Raw genomic sequence first — 16,453 nt, 5'->3', positions numbered from 1 at the left:
GATTCCTCAGTATTCTAGTGCACTGAGCCAGAATACCATTTGCATGTGCTTCCGTGGTAAATAGACAGCGTGTGTTACATATGCTAGGCAAATCGGTGGCATAGGTGGGCCGAGGACACTATTCCCCTCCTCCTACCTCTTCCCTCTTCCCTGAAATGCAGCTGGGAGACACCTGAGCTTGTAGGTGGGGATTCCCGTCCAGCTATCGGCTTATCGCAGTCGCTGGGCTTGCCCCGTCCATGTGTAGGTGTGCAACATGTAAAACTCACGGATTTCCCCCGGTACACCTTCACAACTTATCCAAATTCGCGACTATGTTCGTCGGACTGACACAACCGAGGCTGTGTGTACGGCGTGTGTTTGTTTAGCTTCCTCGTGGATCATTCTTACACCTCTTCCTTGTTCACCTGTGTGGTTTGTTGTTATCCAACAGGTGAGAGGCGAGGATTCCCACGTTAACTGTTCATCTGCATGTGGTAACATTGATCCTGTAGTATTATGATTGCTTCAGATGATTTGCATGCTTCCGTGCAATGTGATGCAACTTCATGCCATCCTCTCTGAGCATCAGACTTAAATGTTGTGCTTATCATATGGATTAAACACCGGTGGCTAAGTAATGAGGGCTATATACTGCTGACACATGCAACTGTAAATGTCATTTATTTGATATAGATTGATGTGTATGCAGTGATTTGCATATCATATCATCACATTAGGTCATTTGAGACTTTGAATATCAGTCCAAATTACTTTATGACTGATAAGTTATCTTGTGCAAGAGCCATTTTAATTATACCAGTGCAACACAATACAACTGGGTTGAAAAAGAAAAAAAAAATCGGAACATACTAAACTGGAAATTTGATGCTGAAACTTTGTTTCGTGACAATGTGGGGTCCAAAAGTAAAAACAATTTAATCTCATATTTTAACAAAACATTGACTTGAAATATCATCATGAAATTGTTGGAATATTTAGTTTGTCTCAATGCGCTGTATGAACTCCACAACTTTGTGTAAAACTTAATGATCGTGACCTCCAGCATTACTTGAGAACGATCCAAAAACCATCTTCGTCAACATCTGGCCTTCTGTATGTTTCACATAAAGAAATAAACATGGAGGATGTAAAAAGTGCAGAATATACCATTTCTTTTTCATTCTTATGTTTAATTTTTAAACATTCTAAAACCTTCCACCTGTGAATTAGATTTTGAATACTACATTTTCAGTGTGGTCTCAGACTTTAGTTCCCCACTGTGCATACTTTCACTTTTGCATTGTGAACAAATATGATCCATGCAGACATGAACATTTAAAAAATCTATAATAATAATAATAATAATGTATGCGCACTATGGCAATTGCTTCAAATTGGAACGTTTCATGATATGTTGACAAATTAAATAAATACAGGAATTCAAAGAAATCTAATATAACAGCGCTCTACGAGAAACTTAAGCAATAAACTAAACTTAAGTGAGCACTTTAAGATTGTTTTATCATATCAAGTTCATACATTGTCACAGATCAATGTTTTGCATTTTTGGAGGAAATGAAAAGAAAAATGCAGTTCAAATTAAAATCAAAAGCAGTTTTTCTAATAATTCAACATAACTTATTTACTGCAGTTGTCCATGTTGTATATATACTAGAACACTGACAAAAACTCTGAATATTATAATTCAGAACTATTGTGTTTTGCCCCCACAATGACAGAGCTTGTTGTGGCAAATAGGTTTATGCAAAGAATATCAGCAGGCGATAACTGGCACATTGTCTGGTGCAACGCAGTCAAAAGAATCCTTGAATGTGATGAATCTAGAAATTATGATGGTGATCTAGAGATTATGATGAAGAGAAATTACAGACATAAGACAGGATTTAAAAAAAGAAACGCCACAGATTGAATAAACCTGAGCATGGAAGGCCTTTTTTAAATAGTGTACTTCAGTCCAGTGCAGTTTTGGTCCCTTAAGGCCTTACGGCTTTGGACCAAGGAAGCATCATATGGAGAGTAAAGGAATTTCAGTCATCTCATCTCATCTCCATGATGCTACATCCCATCCAAGAGTGGCCTGAAGTGTCATATCAGTATTTATTTATACCAAACAGACGAACTCCATGAAACTGAGGCAACTTGGGAAGGAGGACACTTAGTAGTGAACCCGTGTTGACTACGAAGTGAGTTGTATCATATTTGGTGTAGAAGCTGGCCAAGATGTACCTATGAAAAAAATAACAGTACTTAATGTAAATATTATAAGTAAATGCAATGTTTTTACTGTAAAAAATGATATATAATTGAAAACATGGGTCACACTTTATATTAGGTGGCCTTAACTACTTTGTACTTACATCAAAAAATAAGTACAATGTACTTATTGTGTTCATACTGTTTTGCAAAACACTTTTGCTGCTATTGAGGTGGGATATGGGTAAGGTTAGAGACAGGTTTGGTAGTATGGGTAGGTTTAAGGGTGGGTTAAGGTGTAAGGGATGGGTCAACAGTGTAATTATAAATGTAATTACAGAAATTAATTACAGATGTAATTACATATAGGTATTTAAAAATATATAAGTACAATGTAAAAACATGTTTGTACACAATAAGTGCATTGTACCAAATGATTAATTCAAATGTAAGTACATAGTAGTTAAGGCCACCTAATATGTGACCCTGGACGACAAAACCAGTCTTAAGTGTCAATTTTGGGATACTTTTGAGATTTATACATCATCTGAAAGCTGAATAAATAAGCTTTCCATTGATGTATGGTTTGTTAGGATCGGACAATATTTGGCCGAGATACAACTATTTGAAAATCTGGAATCTGAGGGTGCAAAAAAAATCAAAATATTGAGAAAATCACCTTTAAAGTTGTCCAAATTAGGTTCTTAGCAATGCATATTACTAATCAAAAATTAAGTTTTGATACATTTACGGTAAGAAATTTACAAACAAACGTGGAACATGATCTTTACTTAATATCCTAATGATTTTTGGCATAAAAGAAAAATCGACAATTTTGACCCATACAATGTATTTTTGGCTATTGTTACAAATATACCTCAGCGACCAGGGTCACATATAAAGTGGGACCAAAACATGAAATAAATAATATATCAAAGATATAAACAAAATAATAAAAGTTGATATAGAATTGTAATAAAAAAAAACTGATTATAAGATGAAGTAATAAAGCAGTATAGTAAGTGCATATAGTCCAATTTCTGTCAGTTACTACAGAAATATGAATATGACTTACAGTACAATAGGTGAGATGGTGAGGAACTTTCTTGACGCTGTAAACTGGACGCCATAGTCCATCTGTTCCCAGTGAGTGAGCAAACGTGCCTTGCCTTGGTCCGGCGTCTCAAACGGCGTGCCTTTGACGGTGTGTAAAAACAGATACATTGCCTAGATGGCAGAGAAGTGAGTTAACACTTGACCACTGAACTAATTTACGTTTATTCTACATAGACTATAAGAATTACTGAAGCTTGACGTGGCTTTATTAATGTTACTAATTACTAATGTGTCATTTAGCTGATGCTTTTATTATTGCTTTAGTGTTCTATGAAGGACAGACAATTGGGGTGAGTAAATAATGACAGAATTTTTGGGTGAACTATCTCTTTAAGAGTGAAAAGATTTTTTTTTTTTTAAAGGAATAGTTTACCCAAAGCTGTGAATTTGCGAATTAATTAATCACCCTGAGGCCACCCAAGATGTAGCTGAGTTTGATGGACTAATTGATGGGCTGGAGTCGTATGGATTACTTATGGATTATTGTGATGTTTTCTTCAGCTGTTTGGACTCTCATTCTGACGGAACCTATTCACTGCTGAGCAACTGAGATATTGCTACATTTTTCCAAAACTGTTCAGATGAAGAAACAAAGTATCTACATCTTGGAAGGCCTGAGGGTGAATATATTTTCAGCAAATTTTAATTTTTGGGTGATCTAGTCCTCCAAAGAGACAAGAGAGAGAGAGAGAGAGAGAGAGAGAAATCATAAAAAAAAAAAAAAAGTTTATCCAAAATGAAAATTTGCTATTTATTTAATCACCCTGAGGCCATCCAAGATGTAGATGACTTTGATGGACTAATTGATAGCCTGGAATTGTGTGGATCACTTGTGGATTATTGTGATGTTTTTATCAGCTGTTTGGACTCTCATTCTGATGGCACCCATTCACTACCAAGGCTAAATTGGTAAGCAACTGATATACTGCTACGTTTCGCCAAATCTGTTGAAGATGAAGAAACAAACTCATCTACATCTTGCATGGCTCGAGGGTAAGTACATTTTCAGCGAGTTTTAATTTTTGCATGAACGAGGCCTATTCCTTTAAAGATTTCTTGCATGGACTGACCAGGTTGTGTATGACATTGGTGAGCGTCCACACCACAGGCACACTGAGGAAAGGGATGCTGAGTAGGACCACATGCAGGGCAGTGGTGAGCAGCAGGTAGGCCAGCCAGATCCCCCGGCTGTTCATCACCCGCGTGTTTGGGTTCACCTCGCTGTGAGCAACGCCCACATTCATCCTGCACGAAAACAACAGCCGTGATATGCTTCATGCAAACACCCAAAGCCATTAAAAACAAACAAGGACGCCCTTTGACACAAACCACACTCTTTACAATGAGACATTCGTTATCACAATTACAGGCTATAACATTAACCTCTGCGACGATAACTTATGTTTGTGGTTTATTTAGGGGTGCATACGATCGACCGAGTCTGCGGGGTCTTAATAATAGTATGTACAACATTCATGCAGATTTGTCATCCGAACACTGTTAGCTATCCGGCTAGTGGATTCAATAGTAGCCTGTAGTGTTCAGTCGCTGCTGATAAAACCTGAAGAAAAGGCTCCATGAAAAATAGACATCTTTGAAACACAAATGAAACAAGCAATTAAAACTGCTCAAAATGCAAGTTAAAGTACATTAAATAGTGTAAATAAAGAGCTAATGTTGTCATATGACAGCCACCCACCTTGCGAAGTAACCAGGAAATAGACAGTCTGCGGCTGTGTTTGAAAACCTAGGGAGTTCCCTACGTAGACAGCATCCTAAGCGCGTGCCGCGCGGAGTCGATGAAGCTGTCGAGCAAGCAGCGCACTAGGGTTTGAAACACAGCCATGGAGACTCTCCGCCCTCTGACCATTACTACAACGAGGATTTAAAGGGCATATTCCAGGTTAGAGACTCCTGTGAGTCGATGTATAGAAAAATAATGTAGGAACTAGATTATCTTTAAAATATACTTTAAAATACACTATTAAGGCTTCTAGAGTCGTTTTGTGAGAGAATTTTACTTCCACATCTGAAAACCGCCAAAACCGGAAGTGACGTAACGAGAGGGAGAGCGGTCCATGTTAACCAAGGAAAACAGTGGATCGCAATGACAGTTCGGACGCTGAGGAAATTTTAAATGTTTATTTACACTTATGTGACGGACCACAGATAAAATTATGAGCCTGTTATGCAGCCAAGAGAGCAGGGACAGGTCAGGATTAGACAGAACAACGGTCAGAGGAGACAGATTGAGTTGATGTGTGAGGAGAACAGCAGGTGTCTTGGTGAGACCAGTGTTAGCTTACAGATATACACACGTTAGCTAACGATATGTAATCAGACAATAGCAAAATTAGTATTGGTCATCTATGAGTATTGATACTTACCAGCAACATAAACTAATAAGCGTTGATCAGGCGTGTCACGCTCGTTAATATCCGACACTAACGTTAAGTGATATAGCGGTGTCTCATCACTGCAGGTGAGAGAGAGATAAACACGTTTTTGTTTCATTAAGTGTTTGTGTGGTAAATGCAAGGCCATGGTCACAGCTGAGGAAAGTCAGTGCTGCAGGGAGTTAGATACATACTGGGCTTTAGTGGAGAATGTGACCCCCACACTTGATGTGTAGTGTCCGACTCTGCACCCAGGCTTTGAGGCTTGCTGTCTAAACCCATATGTGCTACAGATAACCTATATGCACTTCAGACAGGAGCATGGACCTCTCCAGGCCAGCAGACATTAGTGTGTTTAGGGCAGAGATCATTTATTACTCTGAGCTAAATACTTGTATGTATAAATACATAGTATATTAAAGATTTGAAAACCATCTGAATAATTGTCTTCAATTACAAGTTGCCTATATTTAAGTAGGTCACAACTACCTGCAAGTCACACTTTTTGATGCCATTGGTATAAGACAGTCAATATTGACAGCATACAGACAAGTTGTCCGCTGGGCCGGTGGTGCTCTGAGCAGCCCTTACCAGCATGTGTTGAGTCAGACATTAGAAGACAGTTTACAGAGGAAGGAGGACTTTATAAAGGTTTTGAATGGCCCCATTTTGTTGACCATCAATAAAAAATAATCACAATCACAAATTGTCTTATTGTATAAAAACTTGTTTATGAAGTTTACATTAGATATATATCAAGCAGATCTGCATTTATGGTTAATTCAATTCAGTTTTATTTATACAGCACTAAATCATAACAAATGTTATTGCATAGCACTGTTAATACCCAATTAAAAACACAACATTGCAACTGTTAATTAACACACACATACATATATATATATATGTATATGTGTATGTGTGTGTGTGCACCAAACATATACTACCAAAAGAAAAATATACCATCGAACCCATTTAAAAACATTTAACAATCTTTCAGTCTGGGTATCACACTAATGTGTTGTTGAAGTGTGTTAAATCGTGAATGCTGTGCTAGATACACAATCCAACAGCCTCATCTTGTTGAGAGGGATCTGGAAAGAGGAGCAGGTGTAGTGGAAGACAGACAGTGCTGCGTTCTCGTGGAGCCTGTGGTGACCTGCAGTATAACACTCTCAGAGACTCCATGAGGCCTGATGCATATGCTGGGAGAAGCAAGCAAACGTTTAGATCACATTCACTGCTAACCATGCTTCTCCACTCGGCCTCAATCACATCTGCATCTCCATCAGGAGTGAAGCTGCAGTCCAGTAGAGGTGGTTCATAACAGCTGGCCTCCACTGCTTCAGATCTTCACACTCCCGTCTTCCAAAGCCTTATAAACACACCACATGACAAAAAATTACCAATTAGCTGTGCAAACAATGTTACTAAGCTGTCACTAGACTTGATGGTTATAATATTAGCAAACTGAGGTTAACTTACCAGCTATGTCTTCTCATATGGTAACGTTTTTAAAAATATAACGATATTGCTAATGCTTACAAGCTAGCTGTGGTGCTTTACAACAACTTATATACATCTCGTTGCGTCTCATTATTTAAATAATTATGTTCACGGATTTGGTAGTTAGCAAATGTTAAAAATCAAGTCTTACGGTGCACAGTTGATTTTCGTGGAACAGCATCTCTGACGGATCCGTGAGCATCATGTCTCCGCCGGCGGCCGAACACAGGCGGACCGGGACCCGATGAAGGAACCGCACCAGCTCGGAGTCTCACTCGCTTCTTGCTTCGATATCCCATGCTGAACTGCATCATATCGCCGGAATGATAATCTTCCGGTATATAGTGATCGCTAAATTACCAACCACCGCGTTGTTTGAAGCAGATGCATTAAGTCTCTTCAGCTGCACAAACGCACCGAGGCTCGGAAGATACAGTCCTATTTCTTGTCAGGAAACCTTGTGGACTCGATGTCCTGACAGGCTGGAGTTTGTGCAACCTCCACAAACACAATAATTTACCATGACGATGATAAACCGAAAAAAATAAGTACCTAAAACACACTGACTCGCGCCCGCTCCACTGAACACCAGCAGCGCGCGGCACACGACTCCCTCTCGTGACGTAATATGACGCGATGTTGAAAAAAAAAAGCGCTTTTTCAGAACGGTCAAGGAATGCGTCACTTTTTCTTCTAAATTTGTGCCCTCAAGCTTTGTAAAACATTTTCAAACCCTGCAATAACGGTTCATATGATATTTTCATACAAGGTTATATATTCATTTGAAAAAAAAATTTAACCTGCAATATGCACTTTAAAAGGTATTTTTACAGTTTTTTATTTTTTCAGTGTTTATATATATATATATATATATATATATATATATATATGATATATAGCCTAGATATATCAATATAATATAGTAATATAGAGTAAGAAATAATAAATATAATTTACTGTGTTTGTATTTCTTTTATCTTTTAATATGTTTGCATCTTCATAATTCTTAGTTTGTAGTAAAGTATATTTTATTACACTTCCACAAGTACTTATAGGTTATTGATGTTGTACATTTGACGAATTAAACTAACATTTAAAAAATATTAATAGACTGCATTAAAAAATATTTCATGAGTGAAAGAAGTTATCAGAGGTGATATCTAGAGTTTTTATAGATTAACTGGTAGTGGCAATATTCCTACTTCCTTTTCACATACTGTGACCACAGGAAAAACTTCACACATGTATGTCATAATGAGAAGAATGATAAGAATGAATATATTTAAATATTTTATCAGTGATGTCAGAAAATATTGGAGGATGATGATGCTTGTTTAATTTTTTTTCTTTGAATATATTATTAATTTGTTGTTCTTGCCTATGTGTCTTTCCTTTCAAAAGGAAAAAACAGTATTAGCTGGAATAAGTCAGTAATGTGAACTCTGTCTTTGCTTGTCTTGTGTGTTTTTTTGGTAAACCAAGTTCCCTTTTGTAGTTATGACATCATTCTTGGCAGGACAATACACACACGTTCCTGAGAGAACTGAGCAGTGACAGAGTCTCCGAGTTTGGGACATATTTTGCAGGAAGCTTCATACCGCCGTAAAACGTAGCATGAATGTTTATGGAAATCACATCTTCCCTCTCTTTTTACAGAGAGCTGTTGACCAGACTGGGAAATTTGACCGCATTCGCTCTCAGTCATTTCCTTGTTGATTAGAGTACTAGTACTAGTAAAAGTAATTTTCCTTCATGTTAGTTCTTCAATTAATTTATTTGTTCCCTCAACAAACAATGCACACGAATGAAGACAATAGAAGACTTGACTTGATATATCGATATATTTATTAGCTTACACACTTCTTTGGAAGTTATTTAAAAACGTGTTACACATAAAATTGTACAATAAATATATAGAAATAAATAAGAACACAATAAATAGTTCTATAAATATTTCCCCTCATGTCAAGCATGAACTCTTAACGTTAACGCAAGATGTTATTAAATCCATGTTATTATAACACAGGAGAACCTTCGAAGAAGCAGCAAAAGCTATTTGAACGTTTTGACCAACATGGTCACAACTGACATGTATCTGTCACTTTCCTCTCAATCTAACACTGATTCATCTCAACTTTAGGAGCTTCTGTGGACGCCAGAAATGAGAAGACGCGTGCAGATATGATCGAAAAGGAGTAGAGCCTCTCCACACTGTCCCGGCACAGAGCGTTGTCATACCAGTTCACTGCAGTCAAAGGATGGTCCACCACTGGTTCCTGATCATCAAACAAGAACAATAATGAAATTAAAAGTGTTTACTAGAGAAACTGATGCAGCAGTAATTTACATACGAAACTTTCCAGGAGGATAACAGATAAGGATGTGGGAACAACTTTGTGCCTCTTGCTGGTGGCAGGTATCCAGACATTATGTCAAAAGGAAGTACATGAAACAATAGCAAAGATTTTGAATAAAAACAGACATACCTTAAGCATGCGCAGGAGGTCTCCAGTAACATCTGCAATCTCGTTGGCACGCTCTCTCCACTTACTGCAAGCTGAATTCTTAAACACGCCATTCTTGTGGAAAATCCTGGTGTAGTTTTTCAGAGCTAGAATAATTCTTGATTGACAAATCTGAAATGCAATATACATAGGGACAAATTACAACATCTGACATATGTATAGGCCATATTGAATTTTATGTGGATGAAAGCGAGGCTGTGAAAAATACAACTATGGCACACGCTGTATAAAAGTTTAGAATTTTCACAACTTTAAAAACTATTATGGAGTAATGGTCATTAACTATTTTTCTTAAAAACACTTCATTAGGTGAACAATTGGAATGTTGTTAAATAGCCTAGCAGTACAAATATTCTCATTCCTGTCAAAATTAAATCTGGCTACATAGTTGATCTACATGAGAAATGGGGGGAAAAAACACTGATATAAAACATGCATCTGAATTATTCCGTTATTTACCTCTTTGTTGGTTTGAAGGCTCAGTGGGTCACATGTGTCAATCGGTCTTATAGACACTGGAGGGTCATCAATGATACTTGAAATTTTTGAAGACTCAACCTGCACAGAGCATAAAATGCGTTGTTATTATTATTATTATCAAGAACTCAAGAAGGTGTCTGAAAAAAATCTTAAAAGAAATTAAGATAAGTTATCAAAATTAATACATCATCCTTAATGTACGTACCGTGTTGTATAAATCTCTCGCCATCTCATTGAGTTTGATGGACAGCGCTTTACACTCCGAGAAATTCACCTCAGCGGCTGAGCGCGCCGGAGCTCCACTGGTGCTTGACAGCGCCGATAACGCCACGCAAAATACTAATAATAACGATGAATCCATAGTTACAAAATGTCCTATAGAATCTGTTACAGTTTATCCTTTCTTCTGCAGTGCTTAGAAAGCAAATTGCTTGTAGTGGCAGCGACGCATCTTTTAGGCTATTTATTGGGGCGGTGAGTCACCAGGATTTTCCCCAGGTAGAGAAGATTTTTTTTTTTTTGAGTTTCGATTTCATAAAAAAAAAAATTATTCTTCAAATTTTATTCTCCAAGATGCTCAACCACAATACTTAAAACCTTGATGAGCTCAAATAATAATATATATATATATATTTTTTATAAGTAACTCCATGACCCCATCAAAATAGATTTTGAATGACCTTTAAAGACTGAAACACATTAAATATTTTTTGAATTGTTTGAACCAGGTTGCTCAGTCCTATTGTAATTAGCCTATGGGGGCCAGTTGTGGTTTGGGGGGTCTTAAAGGGGATAGCCTACCCCAAAAAAATTTTTTTCATTAATTCAGCTTAACCAGATGTATATGACTTAACTTTCTTCTGATAAAGATTTTTTGAAAAATAATCCATCTCTTTGTGCATATAATGCAAGTGGATATTCACCCAAAATTTGACATTTAATAAGTGATTAATTAACCTCTTAACTGTCACCGTCCCCTCTGTGGGACGCCTACGTTTACTTCACTATTTTACAATTAAATTCTAATCTAATCATGACAAACTATATATCGTTGGAAAGGTCTAAGACTCCTAAATAGGTATTTTACCACTTTGTTTGTTAAAAAATTATGTAGCAAAAGTAATAGATTAATTTATGACAAGAGTGGACCTGAAAAAAATCTACATCATAACAGGAATTCTGACCTTTGTCACAGAAAGTCTTCTTAGTTGCCTTTTTCTCTATTACGTATTAGAAATAATAATAAATTATATATCAGTTGAAAACTTAAAATCTCAAAATTCATCCTTTGAAACCCATTTTAAAATCAGACATTGCATTACCATGGAAATGGTACATCAAAATCATGTTACAAAATATTTTCATTCATGAATTATAATGAATTATGATATAATATAATTATGATATAATTATGAATTAGTGCACTATAATGTCTGTGTTCAAAACTGTGAGTGACAGTTAAGGGGTTAATAAATAAGTGATCGTTTATAATAATGGGAGAATTTTCATTTTTGGGAGAAGTATCCCTTTAAAGGTAAATGTCCTTTTTTACAAATAACAAATGCATATTATGGCCTTGGGTCAAAAATAAATGTTGCATTATATCCAAACACATTATTTCAAAATGTATACAATTTTAAACATTTTTAAACAATTAAACAAACATTTAAATCACTTTTTTATTTTTATTTTTTTTAAATAAATTCAATTATATAGTTTTTACATTTCAATGCAAATAATAAATAACAACAATTACAATAAATAAATAAATTAATTAATTAAATTAAAAGTGAACATATGCTTCAGCAGCATGAATATTTTTGTGTGTGTGTTTTATATTTTGATTTTACAATTTACATAAATTATGTTTTTACATTTCATTTGTTTATTGTATTTCTCACACTGGTATAGAATGTTTTTCCTATGTTACTGGTGCTGATTGTGGTATAAGGTCAGATATGAGTGGAATTTTCTTGAAAATATTCTAACAAATATTATCAGTTAACTATTAAATTTGAAATTTAAAAGAATTGTCATCAACAAGTCCGCTGAGGTCCTGTACTAAAAAGAGGGCACAACAAAAGTGATAGGGGAAGTCTGATGATGTAATCATGAGTAACATAATACACAGACCTACAGTAATACTGAACCATGCTATACTAACATAACTAACCTTGTATTGTTATATTTTTTGTTATATTGGTACAATTTTACAGTTCCAGGTCCAACTATTTATGTATGTATTTATTTATTGTATATGTATTTATTTTTTATTGCTTGGTTGATGGAGTGATTGAAATGATGTAGAGATCTGAGCTTCACATGGACTTGTGAGCCACGGTATTTTTGGAGTGTACCTCTATTTTGCTGACAAAAATCAGCATTAACTTAGAACTCTGCATTACATAGTTACAGGAATTTTCTTCCACCTCGACTAAGCACATAAGATTCATAAGAATTTAAGGTGGTAAATCTTCTCTGCAGGTCTTCCCATTCACAAATGTTTCACCACTTCATTGACATTACTACATAACAAAACAATTCATCCATTATATCTGATAGAACTTCCAAAGCTGTAAACCTAACCACTTTTCTTAGAATGAATGAGATAGTTCCCTCTTCAAGTTTTTTTTTGTTATGGGAGGAAGTGAGACTATGTCCACAAACCGTGCATACAGCAAGCACAAAATTTGTGTCTGCTTGTAGTGATGTAAACATCTACCTTGACTGATCCTTAGTTGCTGTTGACTTTTTCAGTTGCATAAACTTAGCCACCATGTTAAGACTATGTCTTAAGAACTAGTTTGACCAACTAGCAGTTGCCAAGGGGTAATCAGTCTTACTTTTCCAATACAAATAAGACCAATCTACCTTTTCATAACTGAATTAAAAAAGTTATGACCAGTCTTGAAGAAAAAATAAATAAATTGGTGACTTAACTTTTTAAGACTAGTCTAAACAGTTTATGCAACTGGCCCCAGAGCTGGTACCTTACAGACCATCTCATCAATAAATAACCCTACCACATTTAAACTTGGGAAACCTTTCCATACATTCATTTGACATGTCAGGGAAATGTTTAAGGTTTATGATTTGTTTGTGTTATTATTTGACACATTTGAGACTGTTGTATTAACAAGATCCTTTGTATTTTGGTGCCAACAGATCATGCAAGTCACATATTTATATAATTTCTGTTTTGATAGATAGATAGACAGATAGATAGATATCTAATGTTCTTAACTTAAATAATATTTTCATGTCAAACACTCTTAAAGCCCCTATGATGATTCCGGATGCAGTTCGATGTAACCCGGAAGTGCGTGCTTGTTATTGTTTTGAATGAAGCGAGTAGTATGAGCATATGGATCCGAGGATAACCGTGTTTTAGAGGTATGAATTATCCTGTTAAATATTCACAATTCACATTTTAAGTCCCTTCCTGCTAGTTTGTTGAAAGAACTTTATAAACGAACTGAAATCCTGAGTATAGATCTCAGACGTGCCATGCACAGAAATTGAATAACTTTGCTCTTTTATTCGGGTGTGTTTTTGCACGCACATTTTAAAAGATTACGCTATAATCATTATTTCTCTACACTGCGGTAGAATACCGAAAAACAGTCACACAATTCGATGCGATAACATCCCGTTTATTCACGATGTGTGCAACAGTATTGCTGTGTTTCAAAACCTAGTGAACTGCCTACCTAGACAGCAGTTTTAGGAAGCATAGGCGCTTAATTCAGAATTGGAATGTGCCTGTTGATGCCTAAAAATGCTGTCTAGGTAGGCGGTTAACTGGGTTTGTAAAAGCAGCACGTGTAGTAAGTCTCCATGACAAATGGATTTAATTGTCTAAATGGGTGCCTTTCTCATTTCTTATGAGAAGAAGATTGTATTGGTGTGAATGTATTATGTTCATAAACATTTGTGCCTTTGAAATGTCACAAGGTTGAAAGTTTTATAGTTTAGTTTAACCATTACTAACTTTCTAACTTTTTGTTTTCAAAAATTGTATTTAATGCTAATATTTCTGGAAATATCCAGTTTTCAGTAATCAGTTTACTTGACAAACCTAGCAAATATTAAAATATTAAAAATATAAATTGGTAAAAATAAATAAATAATAAAATAAATTAAAATGTTTTCATTGTAACATATTTTATATGATGCATCTTCAAGTCAATAAAATCTTACGTCACTAAAATAAAAAAATTTGTAGAGAGAGAATAAATAATGTTAGCTTTTATTTCCATATTTTAAGGCGAAATTTGGATGGCAACAGGCTACAAATTCATTGCATTAAGAAGTAAGACGTAAATAATTATTTACAGGTGCTGGTCATATAATTAGAATATCATCAAAAAGTTGATTTATTTCACTAATTCCATTCAAAAAGTGAAACTTGTATATTATATTCATTCATTACACACAGACTGATATATTTCAAATGTCTATTTCTTTTAATTTTGATGATTAGAGCTTACAGCTCATGAAAGTCAAAAATCAGTATCTCAAAATATTAGAATATTTACATTTGAGTTTGAATAAATGACCATCCCTACAGTATAAATTCCGGGTATCTCTTGTTCTTTGAAACCACAATAATGGGGAAGACTGCTGACTTGGCAATGATCCAGAAGACGAACATTGACACCCTCCACAAAGAGGGTAAGTCACAGAGGGTCATTACTGAAAGGTGTGGCTGTTTACAGAGTGCTGTATCAAAGCATATTAAATGCAAAGTTGACTGGAAAGAAGAATTTGGGTAGGAAAAGGTGCACAAGCAACAGGGAGGACCGCAAGCTTGAGAATACTGTCAAGCATAGCTGATTCAAACACTTGTGAGAGCTTCACAAGAAGTGAACTGAAGCTGGAGTCAGTGCATCAAGAGTCACCACGCTCAGACGTCTTCAGGAAAAGGGCTACCAAGCCACTTCTGAACCAGAGATAACGTCAGAAGTGTCTTACCTGGGCTGTGGAGAAAAAGAACTGGACTGTTGCTCAGTGCTCCAAAGTCCTCTTTTCAGATGAAAGTAAATTCAGCATTTCATTTGGAAATCAGGGTTCCAGAGTCTGGAGGAAGAGAAGAGAGGAGAGGCACACAATCCACGTTGCTTGAGGTCCAGTGTAAAGTTTCCACAGTCAGTGATGGTTTGGGGTGCCATGTCATCTGCTGGTGTTGGTCCACTGTGTTTTCTGAGGTCCAAGGTCAATGCAGCCGTATACCAGGAAGTTTTAGAGCACTTCATGCTTCCTGCTGCTGACCAACTTTATGGAGATGCAGATTTCATTTTCCAACAGGACTTGGAACCTGCACACAGTGCCAAAGCAACCAGTATCTGGTTTAAGGACCATGGTATCCCTGTTCTTAATTGGCCAGCAAACTCGCCTGACCTTAACCCCATAGAAAATCTATGGGGTATTGTGAAGAGGAAGATGCGACATGCCAGACCCAACAATGCAGAAGAGCTGAAGGCCACTATCAGAGCAACCTGGGCTCTCATAACACCTGAGCAGTGCCACAGACTGATCGACTCCATGCCACGCCGCATTGCTGCAGTAATTCAGGCAAAAGGAGCCCCAACTAATTATTGAGTGCTGTACATGCTCATACTTTTCATGTTCATACTTTTCAGTTGGCCAAGATTTCTAAAAATCCTTTCTTTGTATTGGTCTTAAGTAGTAATCTAATATTTTGAGATACTGAATTTGGGATTTTCCTTAGTTGTCAGTTATAATCATCAAAATTAAAAGAAATAAACATTTGAAATATCTCAGTCTGTGTGTAATGAATGAATATAATATACAAGTTTCACTTTTTGAATGGAATTAGTGAAATAAATCAACTTTTTGATGATATTCTAATTATATGACCAGCACCTTTATATATATATACAGTGCCCTCCAAAAGTATTGGAACAGTGAAGAAAAAATTGTTCTGTTGGCTGTGGAGTCAAGACATTTGCAAATATGATGAAAAGATGAATATGAGAGGAAACTACAGAATGTCACATTTTATTATTAGCCGTTTCAACGCATACAGCGGTGTGAAAAATTGTTGGCCCCTTCCTGATTTTTTGCATGTTTGTCACACTTTAATGTTTCAGATCATCAAACAGATTTAAATATTAATCAAAGATAACACAAGTAAACACAACATGCAGTTTTTAAATGAAGTTTTTTTATTATGAAGGGAAAACAAAATCCAAACCCACATGGCCCTGTGTG

At 36.0% G+C, this 16,453-nt stretch overlaps 2 protein-coding genes across 4 annotated transcripts in view; one reads left to right on the top strand and one right to left on the bottom strand.

Annotated features, from left to right (window-relative positions):
• Nucleotides 1–666: 666 nt before the first annotated feature.
• Nucleotides 667–5,166, bottom strand: ormdl2 (ORMDL sphingolipid biosynthesis regulator 2). 2 transcript variants are annotated; one of them, XM_058763528.1, is made up of 4 exons: nucleotides 5,012–5,166; nucleotides 4,383–4,557; nucleotides 3,272–3,423; nucleotides 667–2,229 (listed from the first exon to the last, which is right to left on the bottom strand). In XM_058763528.1, the coding sequence occupies exons 2-4, from the start codon at nucleotides 4,554–4,556 to the stop codon at nucleotides 2,094–2,096; spliced, it is 462 nt and encodes a 153-aa protein (XP_058619511.1). In that variant the 5' UTR covers nucleotide 4,557; nucleotides 5,012–5,166; the 3' UTR covers nucleotides 667–2,093. The 2 variants fall into 2 exon arrangements, with proteins under 2 accessions (XP_058619511.1, XP_058619513.1); XM_058763530.1 differs by lacking the exon at nucleotides 5,012–5,166 and adding an exon at nucleotides 4,696–5,005.
• An 8,327-nt stretch (nucleotides 5,167–13,493) lies between these two features.
• The window catches only part of pan2 (poly(A) specific ribonuclease subunit PAN2), a 29,927-nt gene continuing 26,967 nt past the window's right edge, over nucleotides 13,494–16,453 (top strand). For both annotated transcript variants that reach the window (XM_058763265.1, XM_058763264.1), the window contains exon 1: nucleotides 13,494–13,612. The gene's annotated coding sequence lies outside the window, so the exon portion shown is untranslated. The remainder of the gene's footprint in view (nucleotides 13,613–16,453) is intronic.

The sequence above is a fragment of the Onychostoma macrolepis genome, chromosome 23 (assembly GCF_012432095.1).
Source record: "Onychostoma macrolepis isolate SWU-2019 chromosome 23, ASM1243209v1, whole genome shotgun sequence".
Taxonomy (NCBI): domain Eukaryota; kingdom Metazoa; phylum Chordata; class Actinopteri; order Cypriniformes; family Cyprinidae; genus Onychostoma; species Onychostoma macrolepis.
Note: the sequence above shows the minus strand (reverse complement) of the source record. Positions and strands in the feature narration are given on the sequence as shown.